General features: G+C 40.2%; 1 protein-coding gene across 1 annotated transcript in view; it reads right to left on the reverse strand.

Annotated features, from left to right (window-relative positions):
- Positions 1 to 116: 116 nt before the first annotated feature.
- The window catches only part of marchf5 (membrane-associated ring finger (C3HC4) 5), a 76,146-nt gene continuing 56,392 nt past the window's right edge, over positions 117 to 19,870 (reverse strand). The window contains exons 4-6 of the mRNA XM_020925793.2: positions 11,705 to 11,888; positions 8,835 to 9,001; positions 117 to 2,844 (exon numbers count right to left, since the gene is read on the reverse strand). Coding sequence (XP_020781452.1) covers positions 2,728 to 2,844; positions 8,835 to 9,001; positions 11,705 to 11,888 — 468 coding nt within the window. The 3' untranslated portion in view covers positions 117 to 2,727. The remainder of the gene's footprint in view (positions 2,845 to 8,834; positions 9,002 to 11,704; positions 11,889 to 19,870) is intronic.

Genomic DNA, 19,870 nt, shown 5'->3' on the forward strand with positions numbered 1-19,870 from the left:
AAAAACTCCATATTTAATCTAGGAACGTCTCAGCAGTGGATACAGACAGAGTAAAGGAGTAAACATCGGAGCTGAGTGTTTCTTTTAAATCAAAATCAAGATAAATAAACAGTCACTTTCACGTTGGAAAAATACATTTATTCACATGAGCTTTGATTAAACTCCACAGCGTTACCACGGCGCCCGTCTCCGGATCGGGGCTGTGGACTGAGGCACCTTCACCTTCACCAAACACTTCCATCTGATTCTTAAAAATGTCCTGATGAAGCTTTTGGGGGCGACCGTAAAGACCATTTCAGGAGTTTTTATTCAGGACTTGACACTGACAGTACGCTCCGGAGGGACTGAAGCGACGACGTAGCTCAGGTTGCCACGGTAATAAACGAATAAACTTCTATTACGAGCTTAACTTATCGACTTGTGTTACGGTGTAGATGAGAAAAAGCGATTAAATTATGACTTGTTTGAAAGTTGCTGCTAAAATGGTTAAAAAAAACAAAATCTGACTTGTTTAATTTCTAACCCTGGTTGATTTTAAAGGTGCACTGTGTAACTTTCCAGGTACAGGGTCCGTTACCATGGAGATATTGTTGTTTTGCTGGGAATTTATGATATTAAACTCATCTATTTCCCAGAGAAAAAACGTAACAGTTTACAAGTCCGATTTGTGAAGAGGTGGGCGAACTTTCATATTTTTCAAGATGTTTTTTGTTGTTTTTTTCTAACAATAAAACACTTATAACTAAATAATAAGCGATTTAAAGCCATACTGTGGTACATTCCAGTGAAATCAGGTGCTGGACTCTTATTAGGAAAAATTACTACACGTTTAAACTTTAAAATCTTTGACCAATCGCCAAACAAACCTCCGTCCCTCCGGAGCCTACTATGTGTCACCAACTTTTATGACATTTAGTATAGAAAATAATTTGTTTTGTCAGATTTTGGATTTTTAATGCCGTTGGAATTTCTCATTTTGAATTTTTTTAACTTTGAAAAAACATGTTTGGATATTTTTATACTGAATTTTTGTTGCTGAAAGTAAAAGTGTATATTGTTAAAATAATTCAATAAAATTCAAAATAAAATAAACTTAAATGTTCAGCACAAATATTTTCCAAGTTCTCAAATTCAATTGTTGAAATTCAAAGTGTAAAATTCGCAGAAGCAATCGATTCAAAGTGATCCAATCGAATTTAGTTTTATTTTTTGTATATAAATTGTAAATAGTGTAAAAGTTTGTTCCTTGTGCCTAAATTGTCTCTTTATTTTGGAATTTTTCAGTGTTGATGACGCTACTTCCTGTATTTTTGCTCTTTTCTTTTAATTTTTTTCCACAAACTGCAACTAAACTCATAAAATTAAACTATGAAATAAACATACAAGAACGACAAACTCATCAAACCAAGTCAGAATTAGAAAAACGTGAAAACCAAGTCGTACTTTCAACTGCGAAATGTAAAGTGGACAAACTTAAACTTTTACAAAACAGAACAATTTATGTGATTTTAAAATAATCCGTGTCATTCGTTCATTTGTTTTTCAAAATAAAAGCAAAAATTAGAAAATGAAAAAAATGATTTTCTTCATTATTTGACTCCAAAACCAAAATAAAAAAAAAAAACAGATGATTTGTTTTTTCAGTTTTTGATTTTGTGTTTAAATGAAAAATGGAAAAAAACAGATAACGGACTGAACCAGGACTAAAACTGGACTGAACCAGGACTGAAACCAGGACTGAACCAGGTCTAAACCAGGACTGAACCAGGTCTAAAACAGGTCTAAAACAGGACTTAACCAGATCTAAACCAGGATTAAACCAGAACTAAACCGGGATTAAACCAGGTCTAAAACAGGACTGAACCAGGTCTAAACCAGGTCAACCAGGACTAAACTGATCTCAGTCTTGGTCTGGTCCTGGTCTCAGTCCTAAACCAGGACTAAACCAGGCCTGAGTGTCCAGACGGGCTCGGAGTTGCGCCCACGTAGACCGTCGGGTGATCAGGACTGAGACCAGGACCAAGACCGCGACTGGGAACAGTTTAGTCCTGGTTTAGACCTGGTTTAGTCCCGTTTTAATCCTAGTCCTGGTTCAGTCCGGCGTTGCAGTTTAAGTCACGTAAACAGGAAACGGTCGTTATCCGTTTTTTTCCATTTTTCATTTAAACACAAAATCGAAAACTGAAAAAAACAAATCGTTCTCTTGATTTTGGAGACAAATAATGAAGAAAATCGTTTTTTCATTTCCTTATTTTTGGTTTTATTTTGAAAAACAAACACACAAACGAACGATTCACGGATTTAAAACAATCATCCAAAGTCCCAAACGTAATATTCCACAACGTAATTTATTTTAATATTACATTCCAACATGTTTCCTCATCGCAGAGTCCGATTCACGAACGAACGGCAAAAAAAACAACAACGAGCTGATCACTTTAAACCTGCAAAATAAAGCCTCATATAAAACAAATATTTATTATAAAACGACACATGCCCCTCGAATTTTCTTCTTAAAATAATCTGAGACTGAATGAAACTCAACACTTCCTTCAGTCCGGATTTTGCGAAAGTGTTTGAGGAAAATTAAAAACACAAAAACAGAAGCAGAGATGTTTTTTGATGAGTCGCTTCGTGCTCGGGGTTTGTCTCTCGTCGTCGTCGGTCTGACTCGCAGTCCCGAGGTACGACCGGGTTTTTTTTCCGGGGGGTAAAGTGTCCGGGGTCTCAGGCCTCCTCCTGCTCGGGGAAGTTGAGGATCTTGCGGTGGGCTTGTCTCAGATACTGCTGCTGCTTGAAATAAACTTTAAACGCTCCTTTAATGGCCACGAAGGCGATTCCTCCCTGTGAAAAAGACAAAAAACACGTGGGATTAAATCAGATCTGATGAGAAATAGTTTTGAAAACAGCTCCTATTTATACTTTACTAACTGTTTTTGATTAGTCGATTATTTAAACTCTTATTTCTTCTGTGCGTTGAGATTTTTGTGAATATAAATTTGACCAAATGAAGGTGTAAATGTGTGTCGTCCAGATTCTTTCCTCTTGGGGATGAATAAAACTAATTCAGATTTTGATAATTAACAAATATCAAAATATGATAAAATTTTTTGTAAACAGGTTTTACGCAGGTTCAACAAATCTAATTTAATGTTTTTTAATGCCACAATTCAGTGTTTTTTAATGATATTAATGTCTGGACTTGTCCAACTTGAGCTCTCTGCCCTCTCTCTCTCTCTCTCTGGCTCAGTGTGCTCTCTCTCTACTCTGGTTTGGGCGCCTCTCTCTGCCTGGCCAGGCTCAGGGCTCTCTCTGCTCGCTCTCTCCACCTGGCTCGGGGTGCTCTCTCTCTCTGCCCACTCTCTGCCCACTCTCTGCCCTCTCTGCCCTGCCCACTCTCTGCCCACTCTCTCTCTCTCTCTCTCTCTCTCTCTCTCTCTCTGCCCGACTCAAGGCATAGCTCTCTCTCTCGGTGCACTCTTTCTGCTCAGTTTGAGCGCTCTCTCTGTCCGGCTCGGGCCGCTCTCTCTGCTCTCTCTCTGCCAGGCTTGGGCGCTCTCTCTGCCTAGATCGGGCGCTCTCTCTGCTTTCTCTCTGGTTTATCGAGGTGCTCTCTCTACGCTCGCTCTGCCCAGCTTAGGACACTCTCTCTGCCGAGTTCAGGGTGCTCTCTCTGCCCTCTCTTTGCCCGGCTTGGGGCATAGCTCTCTGTGTTCTCTCTGTCCAGCTCAGCATGCTTACTCTGCCCTCTCTCTGCCTGGGTAGGGGCGCTCTCTCTCTCTCTCTCTCTGGGTAGGGGTGCTCTCTCTCTCTCTCTCTCTCTCTGGGTAGGGGCGCTCTCTCTCTCTCTCTCTCTCTCTCTCTCTCTCTCTCTCTCTCTCTCTCTCTGCTCCTGGACTTGAAGTTAGTTTCTCTAATCAGCAAAAAACCTTGAGACAACCAGCCGCAGATGAGAATAAACAAGCTGCAGTGTTTGTTGTATAAGGCGTATTTACGTAAATGTTTCTTGTAAAATTTCCTTGAATGTTTTCTAATAAATGTTTGCCAGATACAAGAAATATTTTTGCCAATATTTTAATGCTGCATGAAATTAAATGTAAAGCTTTTTAAGACTTTAATTCCAGCAGAATCTATTTAATGACTTAATGTTTTTTAATGTTCCGTGGAAACCCTGAGTAACATTTCTCTAGTGGATGAATAATCAGCGAAGCTCCAGTTCATCGTGTCACATTTCTGCTGGAGACGGAGCAGATGTGCTTTGCCCTGCCAAGAATGTTCCGCAGTATGGCATTAAAATGATCCAGCTTCACGGAGACGAGCGCTGTCTGCATTTAATTACAAAGCGTCTCGGGCTAGTTGCTGTTTACCGTCACGGCAAAACTGGCCCCTGGGAGTCGTGAAAAGAACAACCCCCAGACCCTGTAATCATCACGGAGAATAACGAGGACGAGAACGCTCCAGGTAAACGACGACGACGACCAGGGACTTTAGACGACTGCAAACGGTTTAGAATGAACCAGGTCTGTTTTAAATGGCAACGGTACCTACGCCGCCATGACACCGGGCTCGATATGTCATTGACTTCAGCAGCATCGGAGAAACATGGGCAGGTTTTGTTGTGTATTTGGTTGTTCTAGATCAGGGGTGTTCACACTTTTTCATCATGTGAGCTACTTACAAAATGACCAATTCAAAATGATCGACCTAATACAAAGTCAAGCAAACTGCACTGAAACACTCTGTGCCCCTTTTTTGGACCCTCCCCCACAGTTTGAGAACCTCTTCTTTAAGAGAACTTCCTCTGGCACTTTACACAAAACTGTGAAAAAAGTGAAGGAAGATTTTTAAACCTGTTTTTTTAAAGTTCCAAATTGGAGTTTCATTCTTTTCTGGTTTTGCAGTGATATTTACCAGCCTCTGCACGTTTACCAAACCAAACTCACATCGTGACAAACACAGATGCATTTGTAACTTTTGTTAGACAAACTTCAGCCAAATGTGGCAGTAGGTCTGTTCTGTAGATCCGCTCTATGCTGTAGACCTGCTTTGTGCCAACACTGGAACACAAATTTAGACTGGTTTTTGCTTCACGTTTGGTCTTGCTCTTCTAATCAGCCGCACTGTGGGAGGGGCTTGTGTTGGCTGTACGCAGGAAGGAGCGAGAGCGTGAAAAGGCGAGGGGCGGCGTGCTGACGTGAGGCAGATGGACAGGTAGGATGTTTAGGAAGTTGAACCTGCCCTGTGATGCACGCTGGTACACGAGGGCACACGCTGTCGCAGACGAGCCGTGCATAGGGAGCGTGTGTGTTTGTGATGCGCCGTAGAGTCTCCGCGGGTTTCAAATGAGCGCACAGGCTGCACTGAGACGCCCCACACGCTCCTGCACCCGCTACAAGTTTATTACCAACAGCAGCGGCCGGAATGAAATATGATCAGACCTCGAGTGAGAGACAAGACCGAGTCCAAACGCGAGTCTGAGACGAGACACGGCGATCTACCCACACGACCTTGGCGATCGTATTGAGCACCCCTGTTCTAGACGCTCTGAAAAGGATAAATCGATTCGTTTCTTTACTGTTTCTCTGGAAATGACTCATCAGGAGCTCAAACAAGGGAATTATTGAAAAAAAGACGTGGATTATAGCTAGAGAACGTAAACCGAGAAGAGATTTTATTGACATGAATTCACTTTCTGTTAGGGGTGTGCAAAAATATCAGAATATCGATATATCGTATCGTTCAATGTGATGATACAGTATCGATATCATGGGCTACTGTATCAATATGTCACCAAGAGTATTTTTAGGTGTGTTTTACTAAATTATTTTGTTACAGAGCTACAGTTTTGTTGCTTGTGGAGTGAAAGGAAACTCATTTATGCGACACATTTGACATTTTTACTGTTTTGATGATTAAAATGTTTGTGTTTCATATGAACTTTGCATAAGAAGTGATTTAACAAAGACTTTTAGTGTCACAGCCACGATTTAGCCTTTATTTTTTATTGAACCGTATCGAGTCAATTTGAAATATATCATATCGAATCGAAAGTGCGCTGTATCGAGATATGTATCGTATCGTGGCCTGTGTATCGAGGTATGTATCGTATCGTGGCCTGTGTATCGAGGTCGTATCGTGTGTGTATCGTATGTGTATCCTGTGTATCGAGGTATGTATCGTATCGTGGCCATCGATCGTATCGTGGCCTGTGTATCGAGGTATCGTATCGTATCGTGCCTGTGTATCGAGGTATGTATCGTATCGTGCCTGTGTATCGAGGTATGTATCGTATCGTGTGTATCGTATCGAGGTATTGTATCGTATCGAATGTATCGTATCGTATCCTTGTATCGAGGTATGTATCGTTCTTGGGTCGTAGGTCATTAGTCATTACATTTAATTTAATTATTATTTATGTGTATTCTGATTAATGAATTAACTGATTGATATTTTGAATGTGTTGATTAATTGAACATGAACTATTCACTTGTATGTTGATGCTTACATTTAATTTATTTTGGGATATTTAAGACCCATTCATGTATTTAAATGATATTCATTTGTGGTTTTTTGGCCTTTTAGGTCAGGTTTTTTTTTTCCTATGGACTGATTGAACTCCAGCTTCACAGAAATTCTCAACTCAACTAGAACCCGACTGATGGCGAGTTCACCCAGAACCTGAACTTACATTGACCTGGACTAAAATACCAAATAACTGGACTGTTTTTTATTTTCTATTTTGTTTTTGTTGTTGTTGTGTTCTGTAAAAATTTCTTTTCAATAAACTTCAAATTCCTGTCTGTCTCTTCATTCACACTCAGGCTCCTAAAAGAACAATCTTCTGATGCAGCCTCTGTGGCCGTAGTTTGCCCCTGGTCCAAACACATTTGAGTTACACTATGTCCCATCAAGACACACTCACGTCACTTTCATCAAGGGATTTGATATTTAAATTGTTTCATAGTTTATTTAATGAGAGAAGCACATTTACTGAACTAAAATGTAAAAAGAAAACATTTGCAGTGTGAGTGGCAGTAGAAACTGTGATCTTCCAACACATATAAACATGTCACTCGTCGTAGGACCATGTTTTATTTATTGTCTTGTTTATCCACAACTATGTCTTCTAGAATTAATCACTTTTTGCGAGTGGATCTTTCTAACGTTCACGAGGATCTTTTCATGGTCGATTCTTTCGAGGTTCGGCTCACAGACTCTTCGACTCGTGCTCCATGTTGATCACAGGAGCCCAGTGTGGGTTCGTTGAATCGTAAACTAGTGCAGGTTTTCCTGGATAAATTAATGTCATTTTAGTTCAGTAAATGTGCTTCTTTCATTGGAAATCTCTGCGGTTTATGTTCTCTAGCCATAATTCCCGTCTTTTTTTTTGATAATTCCCTTGTTTGATCCTGATGAGTCATTTCCAGAGGAACAGTGAAGAAACAAATCGTTTTATCTCCTTCAGAGCGTCAAGAACAACTAAATACACAACAAAACCTGCCCATGTTTCTCCGATGTTACTGAAGTCAATGACATAGCGTCAGTGTTGGGGAGTAACAGATTACATGTACCAGAGTTACGTAATCAGAGTACAAATTATGAGTAACTGTATTCAGTTACAGTTACTGTTTCAGTGAGTGGTAATTGGATTACAGTTACTTTGTTGAAATAAATGGATTACACAGAGGTATTTTCCTGTTTTCACATTTTGGGCTATTCTGTTTTTATTTAGTTTTGTTTGGTAATTCCACTCATTGCTCGACACTAAACCTGGTCTAAACCAGATCTAAAACCAGGTCTAAACCAGGTCTAAACCTGGTCTAAACCAGATGTAAAACCAGGTCAAAACCAGGTCTAAACCCAGGTCTAAACCGGGTCTAAAACCAGGTCTAAAACCAGGTCTAAACTAGGATTTAACAGGACTAAATCATGCCGCATGGACAGTGTCTCCTCGTCTTCTATGAATAATATTTTTAATTTGGTTCAGTAAAGTCTTGGGTTTTTTTTATTTTCTTTTATCAGACAAAACTTCTTATGTGAAGATTTCCTCGTCTTTGCTTCTCTACAACAAATCCAAAGTATTCAGATTACATTACTCACTTTAAGTAATTTAATGGATTACGTTACAAACTACATTTTGGGGTGTGTAATCTGTAATCTGTAGGGGATTACATTTTAAAAGTCACCTTCCCAACACTGTATATCGTGCCCGGTGTCATGGCGGCGTCGGTACCGTTGCCATGGGGACACGTGACGGTGCAAAGCCTCTATATATCAGGGTAAATCTGAAAAAGGCCGAGCGTTTGTGTTTGTGCGTTTGTGTTTGTGCGTTTGTGTTTGTGCGTTTGTGTTTGTGCGTTTGTGTTTGTGCGTTTGTGTTTTGTGCGTTTGTGTTTGTGCGTTTGTGTTTGTGTTTGTGCGTTGTGTGTGTTGTTTGTGCGTTTGTGTTGTGCGTTTTGTGTTTGTGCGTTGTGTGTTTGTGCGTTTGTGTTTGTGCGTTAGTGTTTTGTGTTTGTGCGTTTGTGTTTGTGCGTTTGTGCGTTTGTGTTTGTTTTGTGCGTTTGTGTTTGTTTTGTGCGTTTGTGTTTGTGCGTTTGTGTTTGTGCGTTTGTGTTTGTGCGTTTGTGTTTGTGCGTTTGTGTTTGTGCGTTTGTGTTTGTGCGTTTGTGTTTTGTGCGTTTGTGTTTGTGCGTTTGTGTTTTGTGCGTTTGTGTTTGTGCGTTTGTGTTTGTGTGTTTGTGCGTTTGTGCGTTTGTGTTTGTGCGTTTGTGTTTGTGCGTTTGTGTTTGTGTGTTTGTGTTTGTGTGTTTGGTTCGTGGTCTTGTTGTGCGCACCAGGATGGTCCTCTGCAGGTTGGAGTTGACGCTGCTGAACATGAGTTTTCCGACGATGGTGGCGATCGTTGGGAAAACCAGCGCTCCACACAGGATCCTGGTGGCGGAGACGTGATCGGCCAAAGGGGAGGCCTCGGCGGGGATCCTGGGCACGGGACAACCGATACCTGCACACGAGAGAGAGAGAGAGAGAAAAAACCCAGAGGAGATGTGAATATTTCTCGAGCGAAGCGTGTTTGACTCCACAGCTCGTTCTGTAATGTTGTGTAATTCTGTACGAGTGCCAGGGGACATTAGTGCGCTCTGACAGAACACCAGGAGCACCTCTGGGAAAAAACTGTAATGACATAGTTATTTAATGGAATAATTGGCCATTTTGGAGTTTCCTGTGCAGAATTCTCAAGACTCCAGACACGTTATTGCAATACTCCTGCACACAGTGACACAAACGTTCACTTTTTGGCTCAAATTGGCAGAAAAGACAAACATTATGACACTGGTGATGTGATCGTGTTTTTTTTGTGTGTCTGTGGTGTCGGTTCAACATGCCACAAAACCAAAAAAGGCTGAAAAACTCTTGCTGTTGATCAATAATTAATGTGAGAATTAGAGCCTGACCGATATATCGGTTGGTTGCCGATATGGGCAACTGGAAGCATATCGGCGTGTAGCATAGGATAGAAAAAAAGGTGCATATTTGGCTGTAGTTCAGCATAAAATAAATAAACCAGGACTAATCTTGAGCTCGAGAGACGGAGAGAGATAGAGACCGAGTCCCGACACTCAGTCCTGGTTTAGTTCTGGTTTAGTTCTGCTTGCAACGAAACAATCTGAAGAGCCGCTTGGGAGCCAAAAGAGCCAGCTGCTTTTAGTGAGCCGAGCCAAAAGAGCTGGTTCTCTAAAAAGAACTGGAATAAACATCACTAGATGCTAGAATGTGATGCAAAAATGCCATTGGGCCGACCTACTGTCTGTAAATATGACGTTAAGAGTCAGAATAACAGTACATTTTGCCTAAATAATCCCAATTTAAAATCCACTAGAGCCAAACCTAAGTTTTTTAAACGTTTCAAGATTTACAGTGAGTTTTTACATCACTAAATATATTGGCGATTATATCTGGCAGCTCCAACTCCCATTTTATCGGCCACAACAAAATCCATATCGGTCAGGCCCAAGTGAGAATCTTGAGCTCCAAACGGCGCCTTTAACACATCAAAATTATTACTACTAAATACACTTTTTCACCAACTGAATGAATATGAATGAATGAGTAATTTATTTTGCCTTTATTTGGCAATTTCTTCAAATGTACTTGTACAAATTAATCGAAATTGAACCTGTCACACCATCCGTACAATACAAACATACAAACAATATGACATGGGGAAGACTTTGTGGACCGGACCAGGAGACATGGAGCAGATAGAAACAAACACTGCAGCGTAACATGAGGACAGAAGGAGGAGAAATAAAAAAAGAGAACAGCCCCAGACCAGGCCCCTATCGGTGTATAGTATGGTAGAGTACACAAAAAACTGCAGCAGAACTTCCGGAACAAATAAACCAGAGAAAAAAAAAATCTAAACTGAAACAGGCACCGAGACTGTTTTATGACTGATGTTATTTAAAATAAATAAAATATTGGAAACAGAGGTCAAAGAGGCGGCAGAAACTGTGCCGACAAGGTCGGCAAGTTAGTCGCCTCCTCCAAGTAAAAACTGTAAATTCTAGTCATGAAGAACTGGTTAAAAGAATTTGAGAACCAAATTTTCCCAGTTTTGCTGAGCAAGATTTTTGTGAGGAAGGAATTAATTGCCAGCCTCAAATTGCCGCCTGATCTCAAATAAATGCCTGGTCTGTTAAGTGATTGAAACGAATAAACGCCTGGATTAGGGATGGGCATTCGATACATTTTTTTTAATCGATCGTCGGGAGAATTAACAATCGATTATCGATTAATCGTAAACGTTTTTATATTAAAATTATCATCATTATTATTACTATCTGCACTACTAATCTGCAGAAATAAATTCACCTTTACGACATATAAACCGTAACGACTCTAGAGCCACATCAGCCCGTTTGACATTATAATGTGTTTAATTCAGTTTTGTTCAACTCTCACAGAAACAAAACTTAAAACTGCATCACTAATTTGCATAAACTAAGCGAAGAAAAAAACAGCTCTTGTGTCACTGATGCGGTTCAACTTCTGTTGGATTAAAAGACATGACTCAGGTGAATACAGGTTAGTGTGACCAGATTTGCGTTTGTTAAAACCAGGACAGCGTACGGGGGGAGGGAGGTGGAGACTCGTCATCGACATTGAGCGACTCTCACCTGGCAAAACTTTTTAATGTTTTCTATGTCCTGGTGAACTTTTTCCCACTGGACACCGAAACATATGTTCCTGCTGTGTTCACTGTGCACATGGCCTCACACTTGTCCCGACCGGAATGGAAAGCGTGGAATTTCTTACTCGTACAAATCATCGTTAAATACACATTTGTGCTTCGGTACGTTGCAGACTGACCCACTGTTTCTGTCTGCTCGCTCCTTCTGATGCAGAGACACACGTACGGACCCTGTTTGTCCCCAGACACGTACGTTTGGTCACCCTACGCTACGCACAGAAACCTACATTCGATTTGTCAATTAAAAATGAACATAATCGATGAAATTCTTAGTGATTAATGATCTATTAATCGACTAATCATGCTCATCCCTAGCCTGGATATTATTTGGTGTTTTACGGTGTATCATATTGTGATGTGGGAGCTACTGTGTCCAAATAATGCATCTAAGTCTTTGTTTTACTTTCTCAGTATCAAAACACACGGCTCAGGATAAACAAATGTGTAGCTGACCTGGGAATATACTGTTGAGGATCTGCAGCTTGTTGGAGTACTTCCTCCACAGACGGAGCACGTAGTCTTCCCAGCGGATCATCTTTCCCAGAATCAGCATCACTGGGATGGTGGGAAGTCCTATGAGCAGGAACAGAGGGTCTGCTCTCTCCATCACATCCAGGCCCTCCTTATGCCCCACCACCTGCACAAGAGGAGGAAGAGAAGAAGAAGAGGAGGAGGAGTCAGGGGGGAGGGGAAAACTGTCTCTTGCCGCGTCATCTGGGAGTGTGACATAATCGTTTCTTAATCAGTGATACGTGCGGGATTCGGCAGCGTGGTGCAGCCATTTTGGCACATTTCGATCAAACATCTGCTCGCTGGCGTAAAGTGCAGTGGTGATGACATTTATGGCAACGTCAGCTCCCATTTGGCTCTGTGATTTTCCAACCCAGAAGTCAGCAGGATTGTTTCTGATTCTACTTTGTTTTAGATCAATACTGTGACTTAACAGACGACACAATGATCCACGGGTGATTGTAACGATACAGCAACACAAGAACACAAGTGTGATGTTATGTCTTATGCAGTGTTGGAGAGTAACAGATTACATGTACCAGAGTTATGTAATCAGAGTACAAATTATGAGTAACTGTAATTATGAGTTACAGTTACTGTTTCAGTGAGTGGTAACTGGATTACAGTTACTTTGTTGAAATAAATGGATTACACAGCGGTATGTACCTGTTTTTACATTTATTTATTTTTCCCCGTAATTCCACTCATTGCCAGACACTAAACCAGGACTAAACCAGGACTAAACCAGGACTAAACCAGGACTAAACCAGGTCTAAACCAGGTCTAAACCCAGGTCTAAACCAGGTCTAAACCAGGACTAAAACCAGGACTAAAACCAGGACTAAAACCAGGACTAAAACCAGGACTAAACCAGGTCTAAACCAGGTCTAAAAACAGGTCTAAAAAAGGTCTAAACCAGGACTAAACCAGGACTAAAACCAGGTCTAAACCAGGACTAAACCAGGTCTAAAACCAGGTCTAAAACCAGGTCTAAAACCAGGTCTAAACCAGGACTAAACCAGGTCTAAAACCAGGTCTAAAACCAGGTCTAAAACCAGGTCTAAACCAAGTCTAAACCAGGTCTAAACCAGGTCTAAACCAGGACTAAAACCAGGACTAAACCAGGACTAAAACCAGGTCTAAACCAGGTCTAAAACCAGGACTAAAACCAGGACTAAAACCAGGTCTAAACCAGGTCTAAAACCAGGTCTAAAACCAGGTCTAAACTAGGTCTAAACCAGGTCTAAACCAGGACTAAAACCAGATCTAAACCAGACTAAAACAGGATTTAACAGGACTAAATCAGGCTGCATGGACCGTGTCTCCTCGTCTTCTATCAATAATATTTTTTAATACGGTTCAGTAAAGACTCTGCCTTTTTCTTTTCTTTTATCAGACAAAACTTTTTATGTGAAGATTTCCTCGTCTTTGTTTCTCTACAGAAAATCAAGTAATCCAAAGTATTCAGATTACATTTCTCACTTTAAGTAATTTAATGGATTCTGTTACAAACTACATTTTGGTGTATGTAATCTGTAATCTGTAGGGGATTACATTTTAAAAGTCACCTTCCCAACACTGGTTTTATGTTATTTACCGTATTTTTCAGATAAGTCGCACTTTTTTCATGGTTTGGTTGTTTCCTGTGACTTATACTCTTATATTTAAAATTTTCACACTGACAGGGGGCGCTCTAGTCTTGTGTGTGAGTATCTGCTGCTCCTGTTCCTCCTGTACCACTGTCACTTGGCTCTACTGCGCATGTCTCCTGCAGAAAGAGCCTCTGTTCTGTCTGTATCATGTCAGTCGATCGCACCATTACTTCTGTACGACTGAACAATTTAACATTTAAGTGACTTCACTGACACTGAAACCATCCTGTCGGGATTCAAAAAAGTCGGAATAATTCAAAGTGGAACTGATGCTGAGTCTGACGACAGCGACACAGAAGAGGAAGTGACGCTCTGTTTACCTCCGGAGGTCGAGGAGTTGCTCAGAAGTGACACCGAGGATGAAGAATTGAATGGATTTAGTGATTTGGAGTGAGATGGAGAGTTTGGTAAACAGTGTTGCCACAGTTACTTTGAAATAATAATCTTTTTTTTTTTTTTTGCAAACAACAGATTACAACAAATAGGAACCAAACGACATACAAGATACAAGACAGACATGACGATTGAAGATCACATACAAATAGAGACAAAGGTGACGGGGGTTGGTGACAGTGTGAACCTTATATGTGTGTGTACATGTGTGTGTGCATATGAGTGTGTGTGTGTGCATGAGTATGTGTGTGTGCATATGAGTGTGTGTGTGCATATGAGTATGTGTGTGTGTGTGTGCATGAGTAGGTGTGTGTGTGTGCATGAGTATGTGTGTGTGTGTGTGTGCATATGAGTGTGTGTGTGTGCATATGAGTGTGTGTGTGTGCATATGAGTGTGTGTGTGTGTGTGTGCATATGAGTGTGTTGTGTGTGTGTGTGTGTGTGCATATGAGTGTGTGTGGTGTGTGTGTGTGGGGGGGGGGGGGGGGTTAAGTGTGAGTTAAGTGTGTGTTGCAGTTTTGCCTCAGATCCCTACTCCGTGGGAGCAGTCGAGCGACGCCCACGCCCCCCATGGCGAGTGCGGGGGCCACCCCCAGGGCCCCGCACACGACCATTCAAATGTCTCTTATTCAGAAACTAGAGGAACTATTGAAATAAGTAAAGTATCAGAATGTAGGAAAGAGTTACACTCCAACAGGGTCAAGTTAAACCTGTGATATTCTTTCAAGTTGTTGACAAAAAATTTTAAAACTCATGTCGGTAACAGAGGGAATGAAATATGCAGCACTTTTTGGGCAATAAATCCAAACAGTGATAACTCTTGGTTCTCACTTACATATCCTTAACAAACTGGTTTGAATATTTGCTTCATATAGTTTTCTACCATATGGTACAAGATTAGGTTGAAAAACCTCTTACTTTTTGAGTAATGAGATTTTTTATTAAGAAAGGTCATGGTAACAGGGAAAAGTAACGGAGGGAAAATTGTGCAAACAAGTAGAAGGTGCAGGATTTTACATAATTTGTCAACATTTTTCTTCCGAATACTTTAATATTACTTCAAAGTGAAAGGAAACTATTTCTATAAAATATGTCAGTCCTTCCAAGCAAATTTTTATCATTTTAAATACATAAAAATAAGTACCTTCATCAACAGTTCAAAGATGGAATAACACAAGATATGATGAAATACATCCATTTATTTACATGATTTGCAGGTCTGTGAAATTTGGGAAATAATTTTTGTTCCATGTTTCATACATGGTCTGTTTAAAACATATGGAACTTTAGAACCAAAAATGGTACAGAAAAAAGGTTTCATAAACTAGAGTACATATGTATCTGTTCAATACATTTTTATATCAGATGCATTAACTTGAATTTTTGGCCTTGTTGTTTACTTCTGCTTGACCTTAGATAAGTCACTTAAATCTGAACACTGGTTTGGAAACAGCACTGTGTTAGACGACTCATTACTGAAAAAAGTAATCGGACTACAATAACGCGTTACTAAGGAGCGCGTTAGTGGCATCACTGTTGGTAAACTTGTTCTGTTCTGTTGTTTATGTTATAGTTTATCTGAAGAACTGTTCATATGTGACGTTAACAGTCTGTTGTTCTCTCTTCTGTTGTTTTTACTAGAACTTGACTTTCAACAGGAAATGTCGGTTCCCGGTCTCTGATTTTATAGAATAAATTTCCCCCAAAAAGAGCGACTTATATATGTTTTTTTCTTCCTCATTACACATTTTTTGGCTGGTGCGACTTGTACTCCAGAGCGAATTATAGTCAAAAAAATACGGTACTGCTTTTTATAAAGAAATGTGTGAGAAAATGTGAGAGTGTGAATGAAACAAAACACAACTCCACGTCTATTTTTGAGGAGGGAACAACATTATAACACGACTTAAACCTCACAAGAGTCAGTTTTGTGTAATATTAAGAATAATTCAGCATTACATTTGTTTTTGGTAAAAGCTTATTTGATTTGAACATGGATGGAGAGTTTGTTAAACTTGTTCTTTTCTGTTGTTTATGTTATATTTATCTGAAGAACTGTTCATATGTGACGTTAACAGTCTGTTGTTCTCTGTTCCTATTGTTCTTACTACAACTTGACTTTTAAGATGAAATGTTGGTTCTTGGTCTCTGATTTTAGAGAATAAATTTCCTCCAAAAAGTGCGACGTATATGTTTTTTTCTTCTTCATTATGCATTCTTTGGCTGGTGTGACTTATAGTCTGGAAAATACGGTACTGATGCTCTATAAATTTGCACTTTAAGATTTTAGTAACACATAAAATCTAAATTACTTTAATGGTCCTACATTAAGCAAAACTTGACTCCTGGGAGCTTTAGGCCATGTTGTAATGCTGTTACTTCAACAAAAAGTTCTAGGTCTCCAAAGTTCAACATGTTCTCTTTCACCTTGAGATGTTACGAAGTGGTTTTCACATGAGCTGTTCCTTTTCCCTTTAGTTCAGCAGAGATTGGCAATTCCAGGGCTGAAATGATCCAAATGATTTCCAATGATCCAACTATCAACCACGCCAACAGAGTAATTAACGTCATATCTTGGGATTTTAACCAACTAAGAGGTGCAGCATGTGCAGTTTAAACAACACAAGTGAGTGAGTGTTTGATGGCCTGAAATGAACCGTTTGTTTTTCCTGCATCCACTAAGACGATGTAAGACTGTGGATATTTCTATGTTATTAGGTTCTTTTTTCAGGCCAAGAGTTTGTTTTCATACCTGACAGTTTCGACTGCTCCCTGCGGTTTTCCTCAGAGTCACGTGATGTTGCCGTGACGTGTCTGCTCAGCTGATTTACACGGGTTTCTGAGGAAGTCGGACTGCAGGTGGCGCTGTCGTCCTGCCTCCACCGGTAGGAAGACGGCGCCAAAACCTGTTTAAATCAGCTGAGCGACACGACACGACACGACACAGCAACATCACGTGACTCTGAGCAGGCCTGTAACCATAACAGATTTTGCTGGACGATTAATTGACCAAGAATTTATTGCGATAAACAATAATGTTGACAATTTGAGACCAATTTCAACTAATATAATGACCATGGAATAAAAATGCAAATACACCCTTTCGAAGATCAATACACTTTACTCTCTAAAGAACATTTAACACAGGAACCGTAAGACAAACAAAAACAACAGGCTTAAATAAAACTGACTTATTAACATAGGACTAGTCTAATGTGTCTGACTCACAGCGAGGACTTGTTCACAAAAATGCACTTGAATAAACCATTCTTGAACCAAACACAACCAAAGCAATAAATAAAATGGATTATTAAGTCTCTGTAACAAAATTGTCCTTAAAAGTGATTCTAGTCATTGTCTTACATTGGAATATTGTGGTCACTCTCTCTGCGGCTGCTGCTGTGGCCTCGACATTTTGGTCCTGAAGTGTTTGTTTTAACTGAGGACACAGGATCGTGTTTCACTATGAGGGAGCCTCTGTCCTGTCTGGTGTCGTGTCAGTGTCTTGTGAGATTTCAGTGGATTTCAGGTTCTCCCGGGGGCGGGGCTAGTTGTGTCGATCGGGTTTGGGTTTATATCGGCTGTTGGGGTTTGAGACATTTCTTCTCGTCATTTGACGCTCGCTGCATTTGACGCATGAGACTGTTGAGACGTGTAACACTCACCAGTGTTGATTCGGCATCATGACTTGTTTTGTCACACGGCGATGAACTGTTTTGGTTCTGAAAGCGGCGCTTGTGTTGCGGCTTCATGTTTAGCCGCACAGACAACGACGCTAAACACAGCCCACGTTGGTTCAATTGTCATTCATGCAGTAGTTCAGTTGGTGGAGCATTCACCCACTGACCTGAAGGTTGGCGGTTTGAATCCAGCTCTTGACATAAACATCACAGGTTGAGTGGTCAGATCCACTCACCCACAGGTTGGCTGGTGTGATTCCAGCTCCCACAGATGAATGCTGCCGTTGTGTCCTTGGGCAAGACACTTAACCCACCTTGCCCACAGTGTCTGTGTACACTGGTGTGTGAATGGGTGAGTGGTTCCTTGTTGTAAACGCTTTGAGTGCCTTGAAGGTGGAAAAGTGCTATAGAAAAATGTGACCATTTACCATTACACTTGTTAAACGAGGAGTCAGAGAGCGACAGAAACCTTCTAACATTCAGTCTCTTTGAGAGTGATCGAGAGAGAGAAAAACAAACAAGCTGCAAATAGAATTTATCGCAGCCGGAAAAGTTATCGAGCTCGTTAAATGTTATCGTACGATTAATTGATTTATTGATTATCGTTACTGGCCTACGAGTGAGCAGTCGAAACTGACAGGTATGAAAACAAACTCTTGGTCTGAAAAAAAGAACCTAATAACATAAATTATCAGGAGACCAAATGAACCTCACTGGACTATGTGAACATTTGAGATGCTACAGTTTTTTTTTTCCACTTTATGTCTCAGCAAATGTGACAGAAAACCTTCTAGAGGAAACACTTTGAGGGACTGAGCCACTACGTCACTAACAGAAACACCAGAAAGAACGAGGCCTTTCCCGTTCTGTTCACCTGGCGCCCCCTGGAGGCTGCTGTGATGCTATAAGATGCAGAGGAGGGACACTTTTGGCTCTTCCACGGGATCTGCTGACCCTCCCTGACCAGTCCTCCTGTCAAACTGACCTGAGACCTTTGGCAGAAACACAAAGACACCGAGACGCGCAGTGGAAACGTCGCTGCAGCAAAACTTGAATTTTCCTCGAGATCAATAAAGTATCTCTGTCTCATGATTCTACTGAAGGTGTATGGAGTTTAAAAACACAGTGGAGCACTTCACATGACATCACAAGGTGGAACACAGTGTTTTTTTCAGTCTGAGAGAAGAACTCAGCCTAAATACGCAGAATTTGTGTTAATACTGAAGATGGATTCAGATCAGGGACATTTTTTTCTGCAGACACACTTTTATTCTGTTGCTGCTGCATTATTTTAAAAGAAAATGTCTCTAAAAACATTTTCACAACATGACGCAGCGACACCTAAAACAAAACACAAGGTCGCTTATTTCCACAGAGGCACAAAACCAATCGTCTGTGCTTTTCCAATTTTATAAAACATTCACTCCGCTGGTTTCTATTTGGGCCCAAACAAAACCACCATTTTGTTTTTCCCTTATTGTTGCTCGCACTGAAAACAACTTTTTATTTTTTTTGCCAACTAATATTTCACTATTAACAGTTCATAAATAATCTACCATTAATATTTTGAGTAGGGTTTCAAAATCAAAAACTGGGACTCCCCCGGTTTGTCGTGCTTGGTAAGAATAAAATTGTGAAACTTGTGTAATTTAGGAAAACTTTTCTTCACTCGGCACATTCATGACAAACACGTGAGTCAGTATAGTCACATTTTCTTAGATTATTGGTCATTTTTAAGCAGCTTTTCTGTATTTTACCTAAACAAATGACAGTTCATGCTTCTTTTTACTGTTGGCAAGCATCAGATTGGTCAAAAATAGAAACATCTTGGATATTTCTTGTATAAAACTGCAACAAATCAGTGGTTTTGGATAAATCTACTGGGACAGGGGACACAGGGCAAAACTGGGACTGTCCCGGATAAATAGGGACACCTGATCACACAAATTTTGAGGCCAAATTTGACCAGACAAAAGTTTGAATATTGGTTTTAGATTATACTCTCACTGTGGTGTTTTTATTGTGTTGTCATAATGTTTCTACACTAAGGACAACTCAATACAGACTCTGATACCACGATGATAATAAAAAACACTTTGTTTAGACAATAGAATGTGATTTTCAACATTAGATCATAGTACTTTGTTTTCTATTCCCATGTGGCCTTATATCTGTCTTAAAACTATTCAGTACTTTTTTTAGTATTGATACTTGTTCAAATGAGTGTCTGGACAAAACATTAAAAGGCTCTAAAACAATTTAGACATTTAAAAAAAATGTGTAAGATCACAATTACACGGAAATATACAGAAATACTATAAATCATGTATCTTACCTTAAAGAATTTACAGATTAACCATCAACTGGTATATGTGTATTTATAC

Source organism: Boleophthalmus pectinirostris, unplaced genomic scaffold, assembly GCF_026225935.1.
Source record: "Boleophthalmus pectinirostris isolate CB_2022bp ecotype Guang Dong unplaced genomic scaffold, ASM2622593v1 HiC_scaffold_5, whole genome shotgun sequence".
Classification (NCBI taxonomy): domain Eukaryota; kingdom Metazoa; phylum Chordata; class Actinopteri; order Gobiiformes; family Gobiidae; genus Boleophthalmus; species Boleophthalmus pectinirostris.